General features: G+C 43.3%; 1 protein-coding gene across 6 annotated transcripts in view; it reads right to left on the bottom strand.

Annotated features, from left to right (window-relative positions):
- The window catches only part of gabrb1 (gamma-aminobutyric acid type A receptor subunit beta1), a 391,573-nt gene that overhangs the window by 44,608 nt on the left and 327,345 nt on the right, over positions 1-19,620 (bottom strand). For all 6 annotated transcript variants that reach the window (XM_067988217.1, XM_067988205.1, XM_067988190.1 and 3 more), the window contains exons 6-7: positions 8,145-8,282; positions 4,036-4,188 (exon numbers count right to left, since the gene is read on the bottom strand). In XM_067988217.1, coding sequence (XP_067844318.1) covers positions 4,036-4,188; positions 8,145-8,282 — 291 coding nt within the window. The remainder of the gene's footprint in view (positions 1-4,035; positions 4,189-8,144; positions 8,283-19,620) is intronic.

Genomic DNA, 19,620 nt, shown 5'->3' on the forward strand with positions numbered 1-19,620 from the left:
TGAGTGGAACTTGGTGCTGGATTGAATAAGGGCAGCAGACTTTTGGATGAGCTCAAGTTTACAGGGAGTGGAGGATAGGAGACCAGCCAGGAGAGCATTGGAATAATCAAGCCTGGAGATGACAAAGCATGGATGAGGGTTTCAGCAGCAGGTGGACTGAAGTATGGGTGGAGGCAGGTGATGTTACGGAGGTGGAAGTAGACGGTCTATGTGATGGAGAAGATATGGGGCTCGATTTTACCAGCGGGTTTCGTGCGCGTTTCCAGCGGGGGGGCACCGAAAATCCCGATATCCAGGCACGTGACCGGATCGTGCCACGATCCCGCCCACTTCCGGGTTCCCCGATGACGTGCGGGGGTGCGTGCGCAGCCCCCGCTGGTGGGAATCCCGCAGGCAATTAAAGCCAGCGGGATGCCACTTGAGTGTATTTATTTTGCTTGTTCAGGTCATTAACTGACCTGATTAAGGGACTGTGTGTGATTTTGGAGAAACATGGGACTGTTTCACACACTGGGGGAAACAGTCCCAGTTGAAGTGGACGTGTTGCAGCTGTCAGCCTGTGGCAGCTGCAAAGGTCCATTTGACAGGTTGGGGGGGGGGGGGGGGAGACCCTCAGCCATTGCAGGAGGCCGCTCTGTCACTTGGGACAAAGTATGGCCTCCACCACCCCCCTCCGGACGGTCAAAGTCACCAACCTGCACACTCACCCCGGGGTCCGGAGACATGTACCTACCTTGCGGACCCCTCAGATGTACATATTGCGGATGGGGGCCGCCGTAGCTGCAGTCATGACCTCCTCGGAGGGCGCACAACATCGCCAGCCTCGCCATCCACGCCGTCCGCCTCCGACATGTGGAGCTCCACAACAGAGTGCTGTGACACATCCACCTGTACAGCAGGAGGGAGGGCTACCGCAGAGAGAGATGCATCGCAGAGGGCACTACCCTCGCCACAGGGTCCACAGACCGAGGCTCAGCTCCCCGGACCTCTCCGAGCAGCAGTGCACACGGAGGCTCAGAGCCACTCGACATGTAGTCGTGGAGATCTGCAGCCTCTTTCATGCCGAGCTGCTCCTGGCTGGCCCCAGCACCATTTGCTTACCTGTCGCTGCCAAAGTCACCACTGCGCTCAACAACTTCTCCTCCGCATCCTTCCAGGGTGCAGCCGGGTACACCGCCGATGTCTCTCAGTCGTCTGCGCGGAAGAGCCCTGCAAATACACCTGCACCTACTCTGCAGTAACACAATGGGTGGCATCAGTGGTGGGTCCTCATAGTGATACCCAGGAGCGGGCATCATTGCACAAAACAGACAGGATTCGCGGAGACATGGCAGTAGTGGTGCCAATACAATGTGTGATGTGAGTTGTTCTGAAATTCAATATAGGTAACACCCATGACAAACCCTCAAACACCCTTGTGCATCCCCTTCATGCTCACGACACGTTTGCCTTACGCGCCTACTGCACATATGTGATGCATGCCCTGTGGCTGCAGCACAGGTAGTGGCAGGTTGAGTGAGGCTGGCCGTGAGGGAGATGCACGAGAGGGTGAGTATGGGATAGAGCCATGAGATTATATGAGGATTGGGTTGAGTGGTAGTGGCGGGATGAGTACTGGCGAGGTGAGTAGGTGCAGGTAAGATGAGGATGGGGTTTGAGTGGGTATGAGGGGTGATGTGACAGTGTGGTGTTGGCGGTGCCGAAGGAGATGTGGGGTGGGGGCAGTGTTGTGGCAGACGGAGTGTAGGGGAAAGTCTACGTGTTCTCACTGTGGCTGACCTACTGCGATCATTGGAGCGCCTCCTGCACCGTATGCAGGTGGGCGATATGTTGGTGGTGCAGGTGACCTCCTCTGCCACCTCGAGCCAGGCCTTCTTGGTGGCAGAGGCAGGCCGCTTCCTCCCGCCCGCCGGGTGGAAGATCTCTGTCCTCCCCCTCCTCCTCACCCCGTGTATTGATACCTGGAGTGAGGCATCATTAAACTGGGAGCACCCTTCCCCCTGGGCTGCTCCATGCTGTAATTTTTTCTATTTGTTGCAGCATCTGTCAGTGGAGGACTGCCCCTTTAAATAGAGCTCCTCCAGCTGACAGATCGTACTGCGCATGCGCAGCCCGCCCGACGCGCAGACCAGCAGCGCGGAGCCCGGAAGAGCAGGTAAGTGGATCCAATTAGTGTGTTGCCTGCTACGATCGCGCGGGCAACCCACTAATTTCACCGAGCGTGTTGACCACGCTCCCGAAACCCAACCCGCCAGAAACCCGCAGGCCTGGTAAAATCGGGCCCATGAGGTCAGAAACTCAAGTTGAGTTGAATACTATGCCTAGGTTGTGAACTGTTTGGTTGAAGCTGAGACAGTGGCCAGGGAGGGGTTTGGGATCAGTGGCAAGGATACAAAGCATGTGGCAGGGTCGAAGATGGTAGCCTCAATCTTCCCAATGTTTAACTGGAGGACAGTGTGACTCATTCAAGACTGGATGGCGGACAAGAAATCTGACAACACAGAGACAGTGGAGAGTCGAGAGAGATGGTGGAGAGTTAGAGCTAGGTGTCATCAGTGTACATGTGTGTGTACATGTCTGCAGATCATGTCGCCAAGGGATGGGACGTAGATGAGGAAGAGGAAGGGGCAAGGATAGATTCTTGGAGGGGTGTTAGAAAATGAGGATTTTAAAGGAGGTAAAAGGGGTGGAACAAGGTGAGGTGCTCGAAGGAGCAGGTAACAGAAGAGTGGGGGGCGAGATGAAGGAATGACTTGGTGATAAGGGCTACACGTCACCGCGGTAGTTTGGGTGAAAAATAAAGCCAGGCAGAGAGACTTTAGTAATGGGACAAGGTGGCGTCACTCATGAGCCAAATTTCACACATCCTGCCTGCAAAACATTACTTCCTGTTATCACATTTTTGTCGGACTTTTATATCAACTTTTTTCCCATTATAAATTCTTATGTCCAGATTTAGAATGGAAACTACTGCTGTGAACGTGTTGCACGTGATTAAACCCTCTCGCCAGTGATGGCGCTGCAGCTTCTCAATTTTAAGTCTCCAGAGAAACTCCGACGCTCCAACTAACTCTACTTCTCTGCTTCCCAGACTGCTGCAAGTTTTGCTATTTTATTTCAAATAATGATATAAAATCAAAGTATTGTATAAACATAAGGACAGAATATAAGACTTTAAAATGGGGATTGAGTTGTATCTGCGGGCCCTTGTCCAATTATCCACCCTCTTCTAATTATGTGTCACCTGAAGATGGGGGGTGGGGGGGGTGCTGAAAATCTGTGGGACCCAATCCAGGCAGTTACCCTGCGATCATTCCAATTGGTGCTGTCCAGCGTTGACCCTGCCTGAATTTGCGAGGTGAGTGGGAGGACACCTAATCTGCATGGCGCTGGCTGGCACAAGTTTCACTGACGTAGCCCTCCACATGCAGCCAGAAAATCTGATGTCGCAGGGGGAGGGTTTCCCAGGCCCAGCACCCCCTCCCCCAGACTCCAGCCATGTCACCTTCAGACTTGCATCTAAGGGAGATGATCAAGATCTTTTTTTTAAAATCATTTTTTGTAGCTCCAAGTTGATCCTCTTGTTTGGATTCCACCCCTCCCCCCACAGTGAGACCCACTTATGACCAGCTAGAGGCTGGTACGCCTCATCTCACTGGACTTTCAGCCAGGTCCTGGACGAGCCTGAGAAGTGAGAATTACTGATGTAGGCAGTCCCCGTTATAGCTCTGCCCCGCGATGTACAGTAGTGTTACTGGGCTAGTAATCCAAAAGACATGAGTGGGCTCTCTCTCACACTCCCACCACTGCCTGCTTAAAGTACACCAACTCCGTTCTCTCTGTAGTTGCTTTAGGAGCACCCTGTGGTTATAGGGCCTGTTTCTGGTGTTCTGTCTGGCTCTCTACTCCATACTCTGCCTCCATGCTGCACACCTTGGCCCTCACCCCCAGATATCCATTACTGTATCTCATGTATGTAATTTAATGTTTTACATCTTATACACAGATCTGGATTACTGACTGTTATTTAAATACCTAGGGCAACTCTTGCAGCAGAAGCATCATAATTGATCCAGAAGGACACCCATGACAAAATTGTGATTAAAGTTGAGGGCATGTATGTTTGCAAGATGAAATAGCCGATATTTCTTTTCAGTCGAAAACTCAGTGATAGCCTTGGATAAGAACCTGAAAAATAAATACATAAATGAATAAAGGTAAATGCTAATAGTCTTATCTCTAATAATTGACATTTGCACAGATTTTACTGATGTACAGCAAGAAACCTAAGGTCTTTAGGAATATAGGAACAGGAGTAGACCATTCAGCCCCTCGAGTCTGTTCCACCATTCAATTAGATCATGGCTGATTTGTATCTTAATTCCATCAACCCGCCTTGGTTCCGTAACCCTTAATACCCCTGCCTGACAAAAATCTACAATCTCAGTTTTGAAATTTTCAATGGACCTCTACCCTCAACAGCTTTTTGGGGGAGAGAGTTCCAGATTTCCACTACCCTTTGTTTGAAGAAGTACTTTCTGACATCACCCCAGAATGGCCTAACTCTAATTTTAAGGTTATGGCCCCTGGTTTTGGATTCCCCCGCCAGAGGAAATAGTTTCTCTCTATTTACCCTATCAATTCATTTAATCATCTTAAACACCTCAATTAGATCATCCCTTAATCTTCTTCGCAACCTGTTCTCATAATTTAACCCTTTTAGCCCCAGTATCATTCTGGTGATCAAAAGATGATCCCATCAATATCTCAAATAATAACCCTGTAAAACATTCAGGGAATGAAAATGTATAATGCAGACCAGCTATACTGTTTAGGATTTGTATATTTGAAGAGGCCAAATAATATGGTCTGGCTGATTGGCCTTGGAGTTATAATAATGGCTTTGTGGCCTAATAAAGCTCTTCCAATGTATCTGCATGCCTCTTTTTTTTCCTGATCCTGTCTATTTGTAGCATTAAATCAAATACATTTAAAAACATGAAAACCAGAATCATAAAACAGATATTGGGGTAGAATTTGGGACATCGTTGAACCCATTTTGTGGGTGGAAAACAGGCGCAACGAGGGCCAATTTTGGGAAACAATGCTCTACGCTCAATCAGCGCCAGGAGTACTACGGCCACCATATCGGTATAGAATGCTGCCTAGGTGCCAGTGAAACAGGTCATTTTCTCTACATATATAAATAAGGGGTCTTACGCCAGTTTCAGGACTCTTGCACTAAATTGGTTGCTCAAATTTTTCACTGTGGTCTGAGGAGCAGCCGCCACCAAAAGCGTAGTTTTAGAAAAAATATTCCTGTGGAGGCAGGATGAGCAGGAGTGCAGCTGGTGGCCCAACATCGGCCTGTCTTCCCGTTCTCCCTCCACCCCCAACCACCCCCCCACCCCCGTCCCAGGACTTTCCTTAGGGCCACTGCCGGTGAGGAAGGCAGCCTGAAATTGAAACCCATACAATGGGCAAACTGTCTCTGGAAATGCAACAAGCCATGGCAGCTTGCCCAAATTATTACAATGAGGCCTGAGGCCCAATTGGGGTGAGCTTCGGGCATCTCGATTGGGGCATACGTTGTCTAAGCGCTGTAGGTTATGTGCCCAAAATCGGGCCATAAGTAATTTTTACTCCATTATTTCTTTAGTAAAAGAGTCTGGGAATTTTTCATGGTGAGTTTTTTAAATGAATGTAATATGACTATGTTAGTTCCATGAATCTGAGATCGGTCTTTTTGTTATTCCTACAGTCTATATAATTACTGTAAATCATGCATTGTATATTTGTTGACATTATGCTGTAATGGAACCTGATACATCTGTGGTCCCATTATCCCCACCATTGATTATCCACAAGAATTTATGTGGGAGTTGTGGTTTTGTTTTGCATAAACCAACTATTGCAATAGAGTTTTTAATTGATTTTAAACAATCTTTGGGATGTAGATCCCAGCAGGATCAGTAGCTGTTATCTAGATGTTCATGACCTCGTGGAATTTACTATTCATAGAAATATGATATTTAGCTTTTTGTCAGGAGAGCAGCGGGATTCGGAGCTTAGTATCTGGGAGGCCAGTAGGAGTCAGACTGTCAGCAGTATTTAAATACCAACATTTTTAAAATGGAAGAATGTGGGCCTTATTTTCATATGCCAGAAATTCATTGGGTAATTTAAATATAACTTCACCATGTTAAGCGAAATATAGAGGGACTTGCGATTTTTCACCATTCTCCATTATTTGGTGGGGGACCCCCACCATTGTGACAAATAATCAAGGTGGTAGGTATAACTTTTGTGTAACGTCATCTATATCATAAGTACTCAGTCACCTCTTGACCTATTGCGAATATTGCTTGTACTGGTGCAAACTGATTTTCCCTCCTTTTTGCCCAAGCAGTTGAGATTGGGTTGGCTTGTTAATATGTGCATGCAGATTCTTGATTTTCTTTTGGTACAAAAACAATTGTATATGGCAAGGATTGGAACAGCAAGACTTACTATTAGCCAAAAGAAAGAAGACTTTTCTCCCTCCCCGCCTCTCTCACCATTATTCTTCCTTGGGGAAAAAAAAACAGGTGCACTCTTTTCTCAGTCAATCCAAATTGCTGAAATTGTTTTGATTTTTTTTGAGATGCACACACACAATTTATTTTTAAAAGGAAACAACAGGAAGACATATTCTAGTTGTGCCCAAATCTGAGTACCAACTTTGAATTATGTCCCTGTAAGTTTATTAATGCTTTCCTGAAGATGTGTTGAGACTTTGGAGCAGATCTTCCTCTTATTGTGCTTGAGCATAAAAGATCGCCTGGGCATAGAGAACAGAGGAAGATTGGGCAGGGAGGGTCGCCTGCCCATAACACAGCCTGCCTGATTTTCCTTAATGTGCTGCACCCAGGTGTCCTTCGCATATTTTTCCTACTATCACAATGTTTTGCCAAGGTTTATGCATCTAAAAGTTTTGCAGATGGATCATCTAAATGCAATGATAAGGGTCTATATTGAACTGTTTTATTCTTCTCACAAGACCAAAGTTGAAATGGGGGACAAAAATGTTCATGTAGGGTGGACTTGTCTATTGACAATGAATGCTAATTGACCAAAAGATCAATAAGCGAAAATCCAAGACCAAAGTTCACTTACAAAACTTAAACGACTGGGTGCAAGACTTAAAGCTGTAATGAAATTCAGTGAACAAATGTACAGCTGTACAATACAATCAAGCTTTTATCATACAAATTATTGGGATGAATAAAGTAGTTTTTCTTGTAATGGGTTCATCTTCTTAAGAATTGGGAATAATGGTCAGATTCTTTTGTGGTCAACATTTGTAACACAATGTTTAAAATTGTTTTAACTAAAGGTTGACTGGACAAGGCTATTGTCAATACATCTGAACAACATTTATTCATGCAGAAAATCTTATAACTCACTAAGGCTTATGGTATTTGCAAATTCTTTGGTAGAAATTAATATGGACCCGTTTTCAGGCCCGGACTCAGCGCTGCGCTGAAATTGGGCCTCATGCCTCATCTATATATTTGGGGAAAGCTGCCAGTGCCTGTTGCTCCTCCACAGAAATCGTGCCTCATGAGAAAAATGAATTCAGGTAAGTTCCAAGAGGGGGTATATTAGGGGGGTTTATCCCAATCGCCAGTACTGTGGAGTCGGGGGAGCACTCCTACTCCTCCTGGCTCCACAGAAAATTTAATTTTTCAAAAAGCACCTAGCACTTACTTTTTGTTGGCGGCCGCAGGGGCTGCTGAAGAATCCTGAGAGGGGCCAGGGCCAACCTCTCCCCTCCTCATCACGGACTAATTTCTCAAAGGATTCATTCATAGGAATTAGGTCCCTAGTTCACATATTCAAGGGGACAAATGCCTGCTTTAGGCGTCCACTTGGGACACCTAAAAAATCGGCCTCACGAATTTGGCAGTGGGACCAACACCTGCGTAGATTGGGTGCAGTCTGTCCCACTGCTAAATTGGTACACTTTGTCCTCGTTTTAAGCTCGGAAAACGGGCGCAATGCCTACCAATTTCAATCCCTCTATGTCTTTCATGATCATGAAAGAACACATGGAGCTCAGTAGCCTAAATGATATAGCCTCTATTTCCCATCAAATGGCTTACCTGTGGCAAAAACCGCTTTCTTTGAAACCAGCTTGTACTCGACAATAGAGAACTGTGGCAGTTCAATCTGCTCTACTCCTGTGACTGCATAGTTACCACCTGTCCACTGGAATTTAATGTCATCTGTTGTGTACCCATCTATAAAATAAAGGGAATAACTATGGGTAAGGAATTAAAACTCCTTCAGGACAGTGGAAAGTTTGCTCAAGGTTAATTGTTTGATAAATGAAGACCTCACTTTTCAAACATATCAAAGTAACAATGAAATGAAAGCTACTAACAGTTCCGGAGTCTTGCTTCATATTTCATCAATAGGTTAACCATTCCCAATTAATGGGGCCATTTACAGGATCCCTGGGCTCTCACCAGCCGCCTTCCTGCCTAAACTGTGGCAAGTGACATTACAAGCATTCTTATCAACATCTTGTCTGTGCAGACCTGGGGACAACCAGCAGACGGCACTCACTACTTGCATTTGAGTGAAGTAAAATAGAATTCTTTTCATCATGACCCAAAAGAGTTTATAGCATAGTGACACTTCTGGGAATACAATACCATATTGTGAGAATTTATAGGAGGATCTTACTGTACTGTACTCTAGCCTATTCAAACTTTGGATTTAATAAAGGCTTCCCAGCCTTGATGACTCACCCTCCTGCAGCCAACACTTTGTATTTTCTGTAATGTTTGTTGCAGTGGAAATGCCATTGGTTTTGACTATTTGAACTTTGTGACCAGTTCTCAATGCTGCTCTCTCATTGGTAAACTTTCTTCAGAGCATTGTGGCAGTTTTGCGTGTTCAATTGATCAGTAAATAATTGCATTTCTTCTGTCTTTCCATCCCACCATTGGTTTTGCCGCAACTTGTCTTGAACAGTCTAGCACAAGTCCTCATGATGTGATTTCTTGACCACTGAAATTGCGATTAGCCAGTGTGTCTGCAGGTGTCCTCTACTTCTCACAGAGAAGTGTGGTTAGCTCTGCATCAGTGTTGTCAAACTAATCCTTGTGTTTTTCCTTGACAAAACCCATATTATCAGCTGCTGTCTGGTACACAGTAGGGTAGATTTTCCTCTGTCTTGTGCTTGGGGAATTGACGTTTCATAGGTTTAGGGTAGAGGAAAAAGATCATCAGCTCTCAACCCCCACTGCACTGCTTTGGAATTTCCTGGGGCTTCCAATAAATGCAAACCTGGGTCCTGCCTAATTTTCACAAGGATCCACTTGTTAGTGGCCCCAGCAGAGGGGCACCTATCAAAATCTGGCCTGCTGCCAGATCCCTGCCAACCAGGTATCACGGGGGCAGGCTGAAGATTTGGAGACATGTATTCATTTTTTATTTTGTACTGTCCCCTCCCACTGGATGGTTTCTAGTATTTGAGACCAGAAGTCCTCACCCTCAGCAACTCGGAGCACAGCTGCAGGCATGAGAGGCCTGCAGGTGTGTTCCAATTCCTCCCAAAACTTGTAGGCACACAATGCAGCATGGGGTTAGACTCCATCTAAGTATGCAAATGGCCTGGGGAGGAAAATTGTGGGTAGCTGCTTCCTCACTGGCACATTGCAACTATCAGGCACCCACTGACATCCAGTGTTGCATAAGTTCATCAACTCAGCCTCAACACCAATTTCCTCACTTTCTGATGTCTAGTTAATAATTTTGTGCTGTGGTGATTTTGTTACACAGTTCAATTTGGATCTTTGAGACACTTGACATCAAGCTGTTTTGTTTATTTAGATGCGGTTTGTGTCAGTGAGACTGAATAGTGAGCAAAAATTTGGTCCTTATTATCTGATGATCAGTCTGCAGTTTCTTGCTGTTATCTTTAGTAACCACAGCTACACTTGGAAAAGTATAGGCTAATAAATGAAAGTCAGCATGGATTTGTTAAATGATAATCGTGTTTGATTAACTTGATTGAGTTCTTTGATGAAGTAACAGGGAGGGTTGATGAGGATGGTGCAGCTGATATTGTGTATATGGACTTTCCAAAGGCATTTGATAAATTACCACATAATAGACTTGTTAGAAAAGAATATAAGAACATAAGAAATAGGATCAGGATTAGGCCAGCCGGCCCCTCGAGCCTACACCACCATTCAACAAGATCATGGCTAATCTTCTACCTCAACGCCATTTTCTTGTACCATTCCCATATCCCTTGTTGCCTTTAATATCTAGAAATCTATCGATCTCTGTTTTGAATGTACTCAATGACTGAGTCTCCACAGCCCTCCGGGGTAGAGAATTCCAAGGATTCACCACCCTCTGATTGAAGAAATTTCTCCTCATCTCAGTCCTAAATAGCCTACCCTACCCAAAATTAAAGCCCATGGGTTTAAAGGGACACTGGCAGCATGGATACAAAAATTGGCTAGGGGACAGAAAGCAGAGAGTAGTGTTGAATGGTTGATTTTCAGACTGGAGGGAAGTATACAGTGGTGTTCCCTGGGGTCAGTATCAGGACCTCTGCTGTTTTTGATATATATTAATGACCTGGACTTGGGTATAGAGGGTATAATGTCAAAGTTTGCAGATGACATGAAATGCAGAAATGTATTAAACAATGTGGAGGATAGTAACAGACTTCAGGAGGACATAGACAGACTGGTGAAATGGGCAGACACTTAGCAGATGAAATTTAATGCAGAGAAGTGTGAAGTGATACATTTTAGTAGGAAGAATGAGGAGAGGCAATATAAACTAAATAGTACAATGGGGGCACAGGAACAGACTAACCTGGGGGTGCACATACACAAATCTTTGAAGATGGCAGGACAAGTTGAGAAGGCTGTTAAAAAAGCATATGGGATCCTGGGTTTTATTAATAGAGGCATAGAGTGAGAATCCCTACGCGGTCAGTTTTCGGTAAAATATTAAAATGCCTACGTGGCAAAGAAGCAGAATGCAAAATGGTTAGAAAGGATTAATTAGTTAGTAACTGAGATTGGTACAGGTGGCCTGGCCTCCTGCTGGGCCATATGTTTGTGTAGTCAGCAGGTTTGCATGGTCTTAGCAATGTAGAGTCTTTGATGTGATTCAAGGACTGGTCTGAATGTCTCCATGTTTATGGCAGATCAATATAGGTAACGAGCTTAGCCAAAGTTGAAAGACATTCCAGGTTGGGAGATAAGGAACAGAAGGAACAGGGAAGAACATTCCAAGTTGGAAGGTGAGGAAGTATCCCCTTTGATGTCTAACAGCAACATGATCAGCACATGGACGATTTATGATTGGCCGGAAATAATGTAACCTCGCATGGCAACCTATGCCCGGCTTATGATTGGTGTTGACCCTCGTTAAGTATGTTCCAACCCTATTGATTTGTATAAAAACGTGTGGATTTCTGTATGTTTTTGTTCTTGCTCTGCCAGCATAGAGGGACTCTATCAGGAGTCCAAATCAATGCTGCAGACTAAGAACCCTGCTATTAAAGTTGTGATGAACTTTAAAATGTATTCGACTTCAGTTTTTACTGAACCAGACTGAGGGGAAAGAATCCAGATCGTCATTTGGTGGCCCGTACGGGGATCTTAACGGTCGTTCACCGAGAGTTCGCGGAGTAAGAGGCGGATTATCTCAGACACGGAGGAAGGAAATGGCGCCCCGATGTATGTAGTCTTAATTTACTACGTCGGTTTTCCTCCAATCCGTCAGTCTGACGACAAATCGTCCAATTGCTAACACTCGTGTGGCGTCCTTACAAGATTCAGGTCAGTCTGGCGAATACACAGAAATAGCAGGAAGAGGTCAGTGGTCGAATATCACTGAGGGAATAACTTGTAAGCGGTAGGTCAGTGGTTAATATCACTGAGGGTAGTCAGGGTTTAAGTTCCTGCTGATTGGATATAAACAGGAACTATTGATAAAACTTAGATGCTGCCAAAAAGGCTCAGGAATTAATTTGGAAAAATAACAGAGGTACCACAGCCAAAGAACTAATTGCTTTATGGAGACAGTACTGTCAAAAAAAAATATGGATAGAATTAAGTGACTAGACAAATGTTTAAAAGACAGAGACCCGAAGAAGAAAGGTTCTGTTGTTTAAGTGTACTGTCCCTTTAAAAAGCCTGTCTTGATCAGTGTTTTTTTTGTCGGTGTTGTGGGCCACACCCCCTTCTTACTGTGTCTTGCGTGTTTTCTTCCTTTATGTAATGGATCTGTCTTGTCGTGTGTTTAATTCTGATACTGCCGAATTAAAATTGGAGTTATTGAGGTTAAGTGACCTATTAAATTCTGGTTCTTATAAAGTGTGGGCATGTTAAATTCTAGACATGGGATCTTCAAAAAATTGGCATTTTGAATGTTTATTTTGTGATTGGCTGTGGTTTAAAAAGAGGTTAAAAATTAACGGGATAGATTAAAAAAACTATCAGGATCATTGTGATAGGAAAAGTCGGAAAGCTGGAACAGCTCGGAGCGTTGATTATAATCACATCCACTAAAAGTATGTGAAAAAATAGTGTGCAAAAATATAGTATAAAGCAATCCACAAATGTGAGAAGTAAAAAAATCAGTCAAACCTGTGTGAAGAGAAATTTTGAAGGTGGGAACTTAATCTCAAAAAGGGAGAAGGATCAAGTTACTCCTACCACAAGAGCAAGTTAATATTAACCCCTTCCATCCCAAGAAGCCAGACTGTCATGCCAAGACCAGTTCAAACAGATAGAAATGACCCAGTCGGTTGAGAACTGTCTGAGGCTAACCATTACACAGGTGAACATGAGGTAACAATTGGTATAGGTTATATTAGTAAAATTGTCCCAATCACTCGGAAATGCCAAAGGCTACAATTGACTGAGATATAAGTTTTCACGCTACAGTGAAAAATTGATAAAAAAGGAATGTAAAACAAATCATATGAAAAGGAAGCATAGGTTAGACAATTGGAAGTCCATTACTTGAGCTATGTACTGACACAGGGTACTAAACGCCTATCAGTTTTACCCTGCCACAGTATGATAAGGAAGTTTTGACAAGTTCTGGGGCTATTCAATTTTATTTGAAATTAATAGTAGAATACAAGATCTGACCAAAGAGGGGAGACCTTCCCTGACAAATTATATAACTCGCATTGAGAATGCTAAGAAAACTCAACAATTAGATCAACACCTGCTAACTCAAGTGTTAAAACAAAGAGCGACATGGAATGGAGGTGGACATCGTAAAAAGAGATAGGCAAATATGGAGACGTAAAGATCTGTTATAAGTGATATAGCAACTGCCTTTGCCTCAGTTGTTAACACCATTGATTTGACAACATTAGATCAAAAGGTCAGAGATTTAGGGTCTCGCATTAAAGATATATTAAAAGATAAATGAAAATACAGATAAGGAATTGTCTGAGGATCAAATGCTGACCATATATTTGCAAAGGATAGCTACAGTGCTAGAAACACATGCCCAAACCATTAATAAATTAATAAAAGAGGAATATAACGTATCTTAGCAGGCGGCTGCTAATGATATCTGCTTAATGTGGTTACATCTTGAAAACACAGAGATTAGGACTTGGAGTTAGAAATTCCAGTCTGCAGCCCTGCGTACATCTATATGTGGGAGAGACTGTGTTTATTTCAGACAGGCTGCGTGCTTCAGAGAGAGAGAGAGACTAGGCAATTTCTCTCTCCTGTTTTGTTTTCTAAATTTGTTTCGGGTATAGGGATTATTCCTTTGGATAAATAAATAATAAATGAAGATTTGACAAATTAATCACTTGGGCTCTCAAGAAGAGCCGCAATGGATTTTCTGTGTTTCTTTTAAAACAGGTGACCCTGGGTTTTTTTTTGGGACCACGTGAGTGTTGATGGTGCAGGATTACCAAGAGTAGTTACAAAGTTACGGTGCAACCTTTGCTGGAGACATTTGGTGCAGGAAACGATCCAGTGGTGTTAAAGATTTAAGACTTTAGCTGCAGACATCAGCGGATACCAAATGTCACAGCGTGGTGATATCAACCTGATTCTCTTCTTTTGAAAACATTTTGATTTGTTTTGTTTTAACCTATTTGTTGTCTTCCGAGACAGAATGCTCGAGGTGGGGAGATATGGGAATTTCTCTAAAGTCATTGAATTGGGCATGATAAAAAAAATCAATCTGGCATAAATATACAATCTAGTGGAAGTCAGGAAAGTGTAGTTGAGAATAGTAAATTGATAGCTTTCTCGTGGAGATATTTGTGTCCTTGCCTATAATGGATAATGAGAAAACTACACTCAATAGCCTGGCCACTACCCTGACATCGGGACCATGCAGGGGGAGATAAGCACTCTAGACACCCCTGATCTTTTTGATAAGATAACCTGAAAACCTAAGAGTGGTTACAGTGGACATAAAAGATACAAATGTATGTTGCCATCATCTGAAACGGAGATCAGGATGAAGAACATGATTACAAAGGCCTATGGCCTGGTGAGCTATTGCAACCACTCTTTAAACAAACCAGTTGCTTTTACAGGACTGAATCCTACAGGACATATGATGTGTGCCATGGAAAATGTTCGGAAATACCATGAGGAAGAAGAGACTGGCCAGCAGAAAGTTAATATCCAAGAACACTAAGCTCATTCCTATGAGATGCTGCTAGTATGCGGAGATACATGAAGAAGATACATTGAAGAATGAGTCTCAGACAGGCTCAGTTACTTGACAACAGCACAACAGGAAAATGGTTAATGTGGTCCAGGCGAGTGAGAAATCCTTTTAAACAAGGCACTGACACATGGTCCATAGAGAAACCAACTAATTAATGAAACAGTCAGGAAACACTGGTATCAATCAAAAGGACTGAAATTAAAGTAAAGAGGGACACAGTAATTTGGATTTCCAAAATTCAGGGTTATGTTCCCATCAGTTAACAATAAAATTGGGAGAAACAATATTTAGAAGATATCCGCACGATGGATACAAAATTACAAGATTATGAGGGGCCCAGATAAAGTAGACAGGAAGTACCTGTTTCCCCTAGCAGAGGGTTCAAGAACTAGAGGACGTAGATTTAAGCTGATTGGCTGGAACAAAATTAAAGGGATGTGTTACTAGACATGCTGTCACTGTGTGTCCACATAGTGTTGGACACAGCCTAGAAGCACAGTGTGGGTTTAATAATACCGGTACCAATCCGGATATTAACTGTACCATGGAGGCCCTAGAGGCGGATCTAAAACCCACTTAAGTGGCATATGCCGGAGAGGGCGAATACTGTGTTACAACTAATTTGAAAACGTTTAAATATGCCAATCTAACTTGTGATATTTTAAGTCCAGAATTCTACTCCATTTCTGAAGTCCTGGTTCGGATTGGACCCGAGGAACTGGTAGAGATACACCGGCATAACCTCACCACCTTACAAGTTTCTGAGAATGTCAGAAAGGACTTCAAAGCATATCAGGACACATTTGGGTATCTGACACCCCTGTTGCCTAAATACTTGAAAGCATTGCGAATGGAGATACGCCTCTCCCAGAAGGTTTATTATAACCTACAACAGGACAATAACAACATTAAGCATGACATTGACCAAATTAAAGTCACCACCTGGTGAAATGACCTCTGGAATTTGGGACTGAATATACAGATCCATCCTTGGATTAGATTAATTTCATATGTATTAGTCGTAGTGCAGTTTGTTGTAATGTGCTTCTTGATTTTCATTGCATGTAATAAATGTAAGCAGAGGATGAAGGGTTTGGCAAAGATAGTAAAACAGAGCCTGGGTGAGAATGTCCCCATTGTCTCTGTGGTTTCAACTAAGAACACATCTTAATGGTACCGGGAGTAGCACCCGCTGGGGTAAGGTGCATGTAAAAGGGAAGACAATTATAGTTTGATAGGATTATCAGATGCTCTGCCTCTCTTCCACCCGGACTGGTGGCCAACACGAAGGGAACCTGGTTAAGATGAGGTACAGCATCTAACGGGATATTGTAGGGAGAATTTGGATTAAGGGATATAATGGGGAGGGCACCAATTCACAGGTGTAAAATGGTCTGAAAGGTACCATTCAATCTAGTTAGGCTGGAAACAAAATATAAAGCACCATAGGATATTTGACTATGTTAGCCTTTTCAAATTAACATGAATAGGTTTAGCTGACCAAGGACATTCGCAGCTTACTTGAGAGATGTTTAGAAGGAGTCTGTTCCTGAGAACAGATAAGAGTACAAAGGCGTATTGATGAAACATGTCTGTGTTCTATTGGGACTTCTCTAGTTCAAGGGCTAGTCATATTCATTGTTATAATTCTTATAGTTTATTGCTTACTTAAATGTTGCTGCACTGCAGAACCTGCAGAACCAGTGAGCACCGTAATAATTGGTTATCATGATATGATAAAAGTGGGGAATGAGAATCCCTACGTGGTCAGTTTTCGGTAAAATATTAAAATGCCTACGTGGCAAAGAAGCAGAATGCAAAATGGTTAGAAAGGGTTAATTAGTTAGTAACTGAGATTGGTACAGGTGGCCTGGCCTCCTGCTGGGCCATATGTTTGCGTAGTCAGCAGGTTTGCATGGTCTTAGCAATGTAGAGTCTTTGATGTGATTCAAGGACTGGTCTGAATGTCTCCATGTTTATGGCAGATCAATATAGGTAACGAGCTTAGCCAAAGTTGAAAGACATTCCAGGTTGGGAGATAAGGAACAGAAGGGACAGGGAAGAACATTCCAAGTTGGAAGGTGAGGAAGTATCCCCTTTGATGTCTAACAGCAACATGATCAGCACATGGACGATTTATGATTGGCCGGAAATAATGTAACCTCGCATGGCAACCTATGCCCGGCTTATGATTGGTGTTGACCCTCGTTAAGTATGTTCCAACCCTATTGATTTGTATAAAAACGTGTGGATTTCTGTATGTTTTTGTTCTTGCTCTGCCAGCATAGAGGGACTCTATCAGGAGTCCAAATCAATGCTGCAGACTAAGAACCCTGCTATTAAAGTTGTGTTGAACTTTAAAATGTACTTGACTTCAGTTTTTACTGAACCAGACTGAGGGGAAAGAATCCGGATCGTCAAGAGTACAAAAGCAAGGAAGTTATGCTAAACCTTTATAAAACTCTTGTAGGCCTCAGCGGGAGTATTGTGTTCAATTGTGGGCACAACACTTTAGGAAAGGACGTCAAGGCCTTAGAGAGGGTGCAGAAGAGATTTACTAGAATGGTACCAGGAACAGTTCTGTGGAGAGATTGGAGAAGCTGAAGTTGTTCTCCTTAGAACAGAAAAGGTTAAGAAGATGTTTGATAGAGGTGTTCAAAATCATGAAGGGTTTTGATAGCGTAAATAAGGAGAAACTGTTTCCAGTGTCGGAAGGGTCAGTAACCAGAGGACATAGATTTAGGGGGATTGGCAAAAGAGCCAGAGGTGACATGAGGAAACATTTTTTTACACCGTGAGTTGTAATGATCTGGAATGCACTGCCAGAAAGGGTGGAGGAAGCAGATTCAGTGGTCACTTTCAAAAGGGAATTGGATAAATACTTGAAGGGAAAAAATTTACAGGGCTAAGGAGAAAGAGCAGGGGAATGGGACTAAATGAATAGCTCTTTCAAAGAGCCGGCACAGGCACGATGGGCTGAATGGCCTCCTCCTGTGCTATATAAAGAAGTTGCATTTATAGAACACCTTTTACATCATCAGGACCTCCCAAAGTGCTTCACAGCCAATGAAGTACTTTTGAAGAGTAGTCACTGTTGCAATGTAAGCATAGACAGCAGCCAATTTGCACACGTCCACAAACAGCAATGAGATAAATGACCAGGTAATCGGTTTTGGTAATGTTGGTTGAAGGATAAATGTTGGGCAGAACACTGGGAGAACTCCCTGCTCTTCTTCAAATAGTGGCATGGTATGTTTTACTTCCACTTGAGAGAGCAGATGGGGCCTTGGTTTAACATCTCATCCGAGGGATTGTACCTCTGACACTGCAACACTCTATCAGTACTGCACCGAAGTGTCAGCATAAATGATGTGCTGAGGTCTCTGGAGTGGAACTTGACCCACAACCTTCTGACTCAGTGGTGAAAGTGTTACCACTGAGTGAAGGCTGACAAGGAATAATTTCCCCAAGTCAGCTTGTTTTAGCTCTTTCCTCTAACTTTAAAGTTGGCCTTTTTAAAATCCCAAACCTGAGTGTTGGTATTCAGCAGTGTTGAACCTAAACCATGTGGAACATTGTGATACACTGATCACTATCACTTAGACATGCCACTACTTCCATTTTCTGTCTGCTATCAGGATCTCTTATTATTACCAAGTCAAGCTGAGAGTTTCCTCTTGTGGCTTCCCTGAAATAATGGACCTAAAATTCTGTGGGGTTTCTTCTGATCTCCTACCTTAACATCTGTGGGAGATTGGTGCATCCCCCAGAGAAATAGTGTAAATGACTGTTTGTTTCTCTGGGAATTCTGGCAGTCTCCTGTCGAAGTAACGCCAGGGGACCAGGAGAACCCCGGAGAATTTCCAGGATATCATGCATTATCACGGATTCTCATGCATTACATTTACAAATTTAGACTCTGGGCCACTTGGACATCCCCAATTTATATTTGGTTGATTGAAATCCCTATTGATACAGCCTTCCTATTTCCACTTATCCTCTTTATGTCTTCATACACCATTTTGTCCTCCTTCTTATCCTGACCTGGTAGACCTTAGCAACCTCCAAGTATTATTTTCAGTCTCTTCACATTAGAAACCTCCGGTCTGATTTTTTCACTAGCTAGTATTTTTCTTCCTTTAGCTCCTAAGAACTTCATCCCTCTTTTCCTATCCTTTCCATTCCAAATATTCCGTACCCTGCAATGTTGTTTTCATCTCCATCTACTAAGGTAAGCCATGTTTTTGTTATTTCTATCACACAATAGGGCCAATTCAGCAATCCTGGGAAAGGTGTCACCAGTACTGTTGTGTGCAGCCCATTGCACAAGCTGACACTCTGAAGAGCTGGACTTGATGGTTTTGGTGAGCCCAGCCCAGGCACACAATTTAAATACCATCCCCAAAAGACTTCCTATACTGACCATTTTGCTTGCTGCAAATGAAATAAGCAGCTGACAGCAAGACCTTTATAGGAAAAGAAATGGGTGAAAAAGTGTTACAATACAAAAAAATCAGGGCTGAACAATTGCAGGAAATAATGCAACACTCAAAATATAGATCAAGATACCCAACAAGGCAAAAAAACACAAAGTTTGCAACCAACAGGAACAAATTCTTTAAGAAGTCAAATCCTTCTTGTGTCGTTTTAAGTAGGAGGGCAGCACTTTCACAGTATTGACCTTGCAAAATTCATAGGTACATAGGAACAGGTGTAGGCCATTCAGCCCCTCGATCCTGTTCCGCCATTCAATGAGATCATGGCTGATCTGTGACCTAACTCCATATACCCGCCTTAGCCCCATATCCCTTAATACCTTCAGTTAACAAAAATCTATCAATCTCAGATTTAAAATTAACAATTGAGCTAGCATCAACTGCC

The sequence above is a fragment of the Heptranchias perlo genome, chromosome 1 (assembly GCF_035084215.1).
Source record: "Heptranchias perlo isolate sHepPer1 chromosome 1, sHepPer1.hap1, whole genome shotgun sequence".
NCBI lineage: Eukaryota > Metazoa > Chordata > Chondrichthyes > Hexanchiformes > Hexanchidae > Heptranchias > Heptranchias perlo.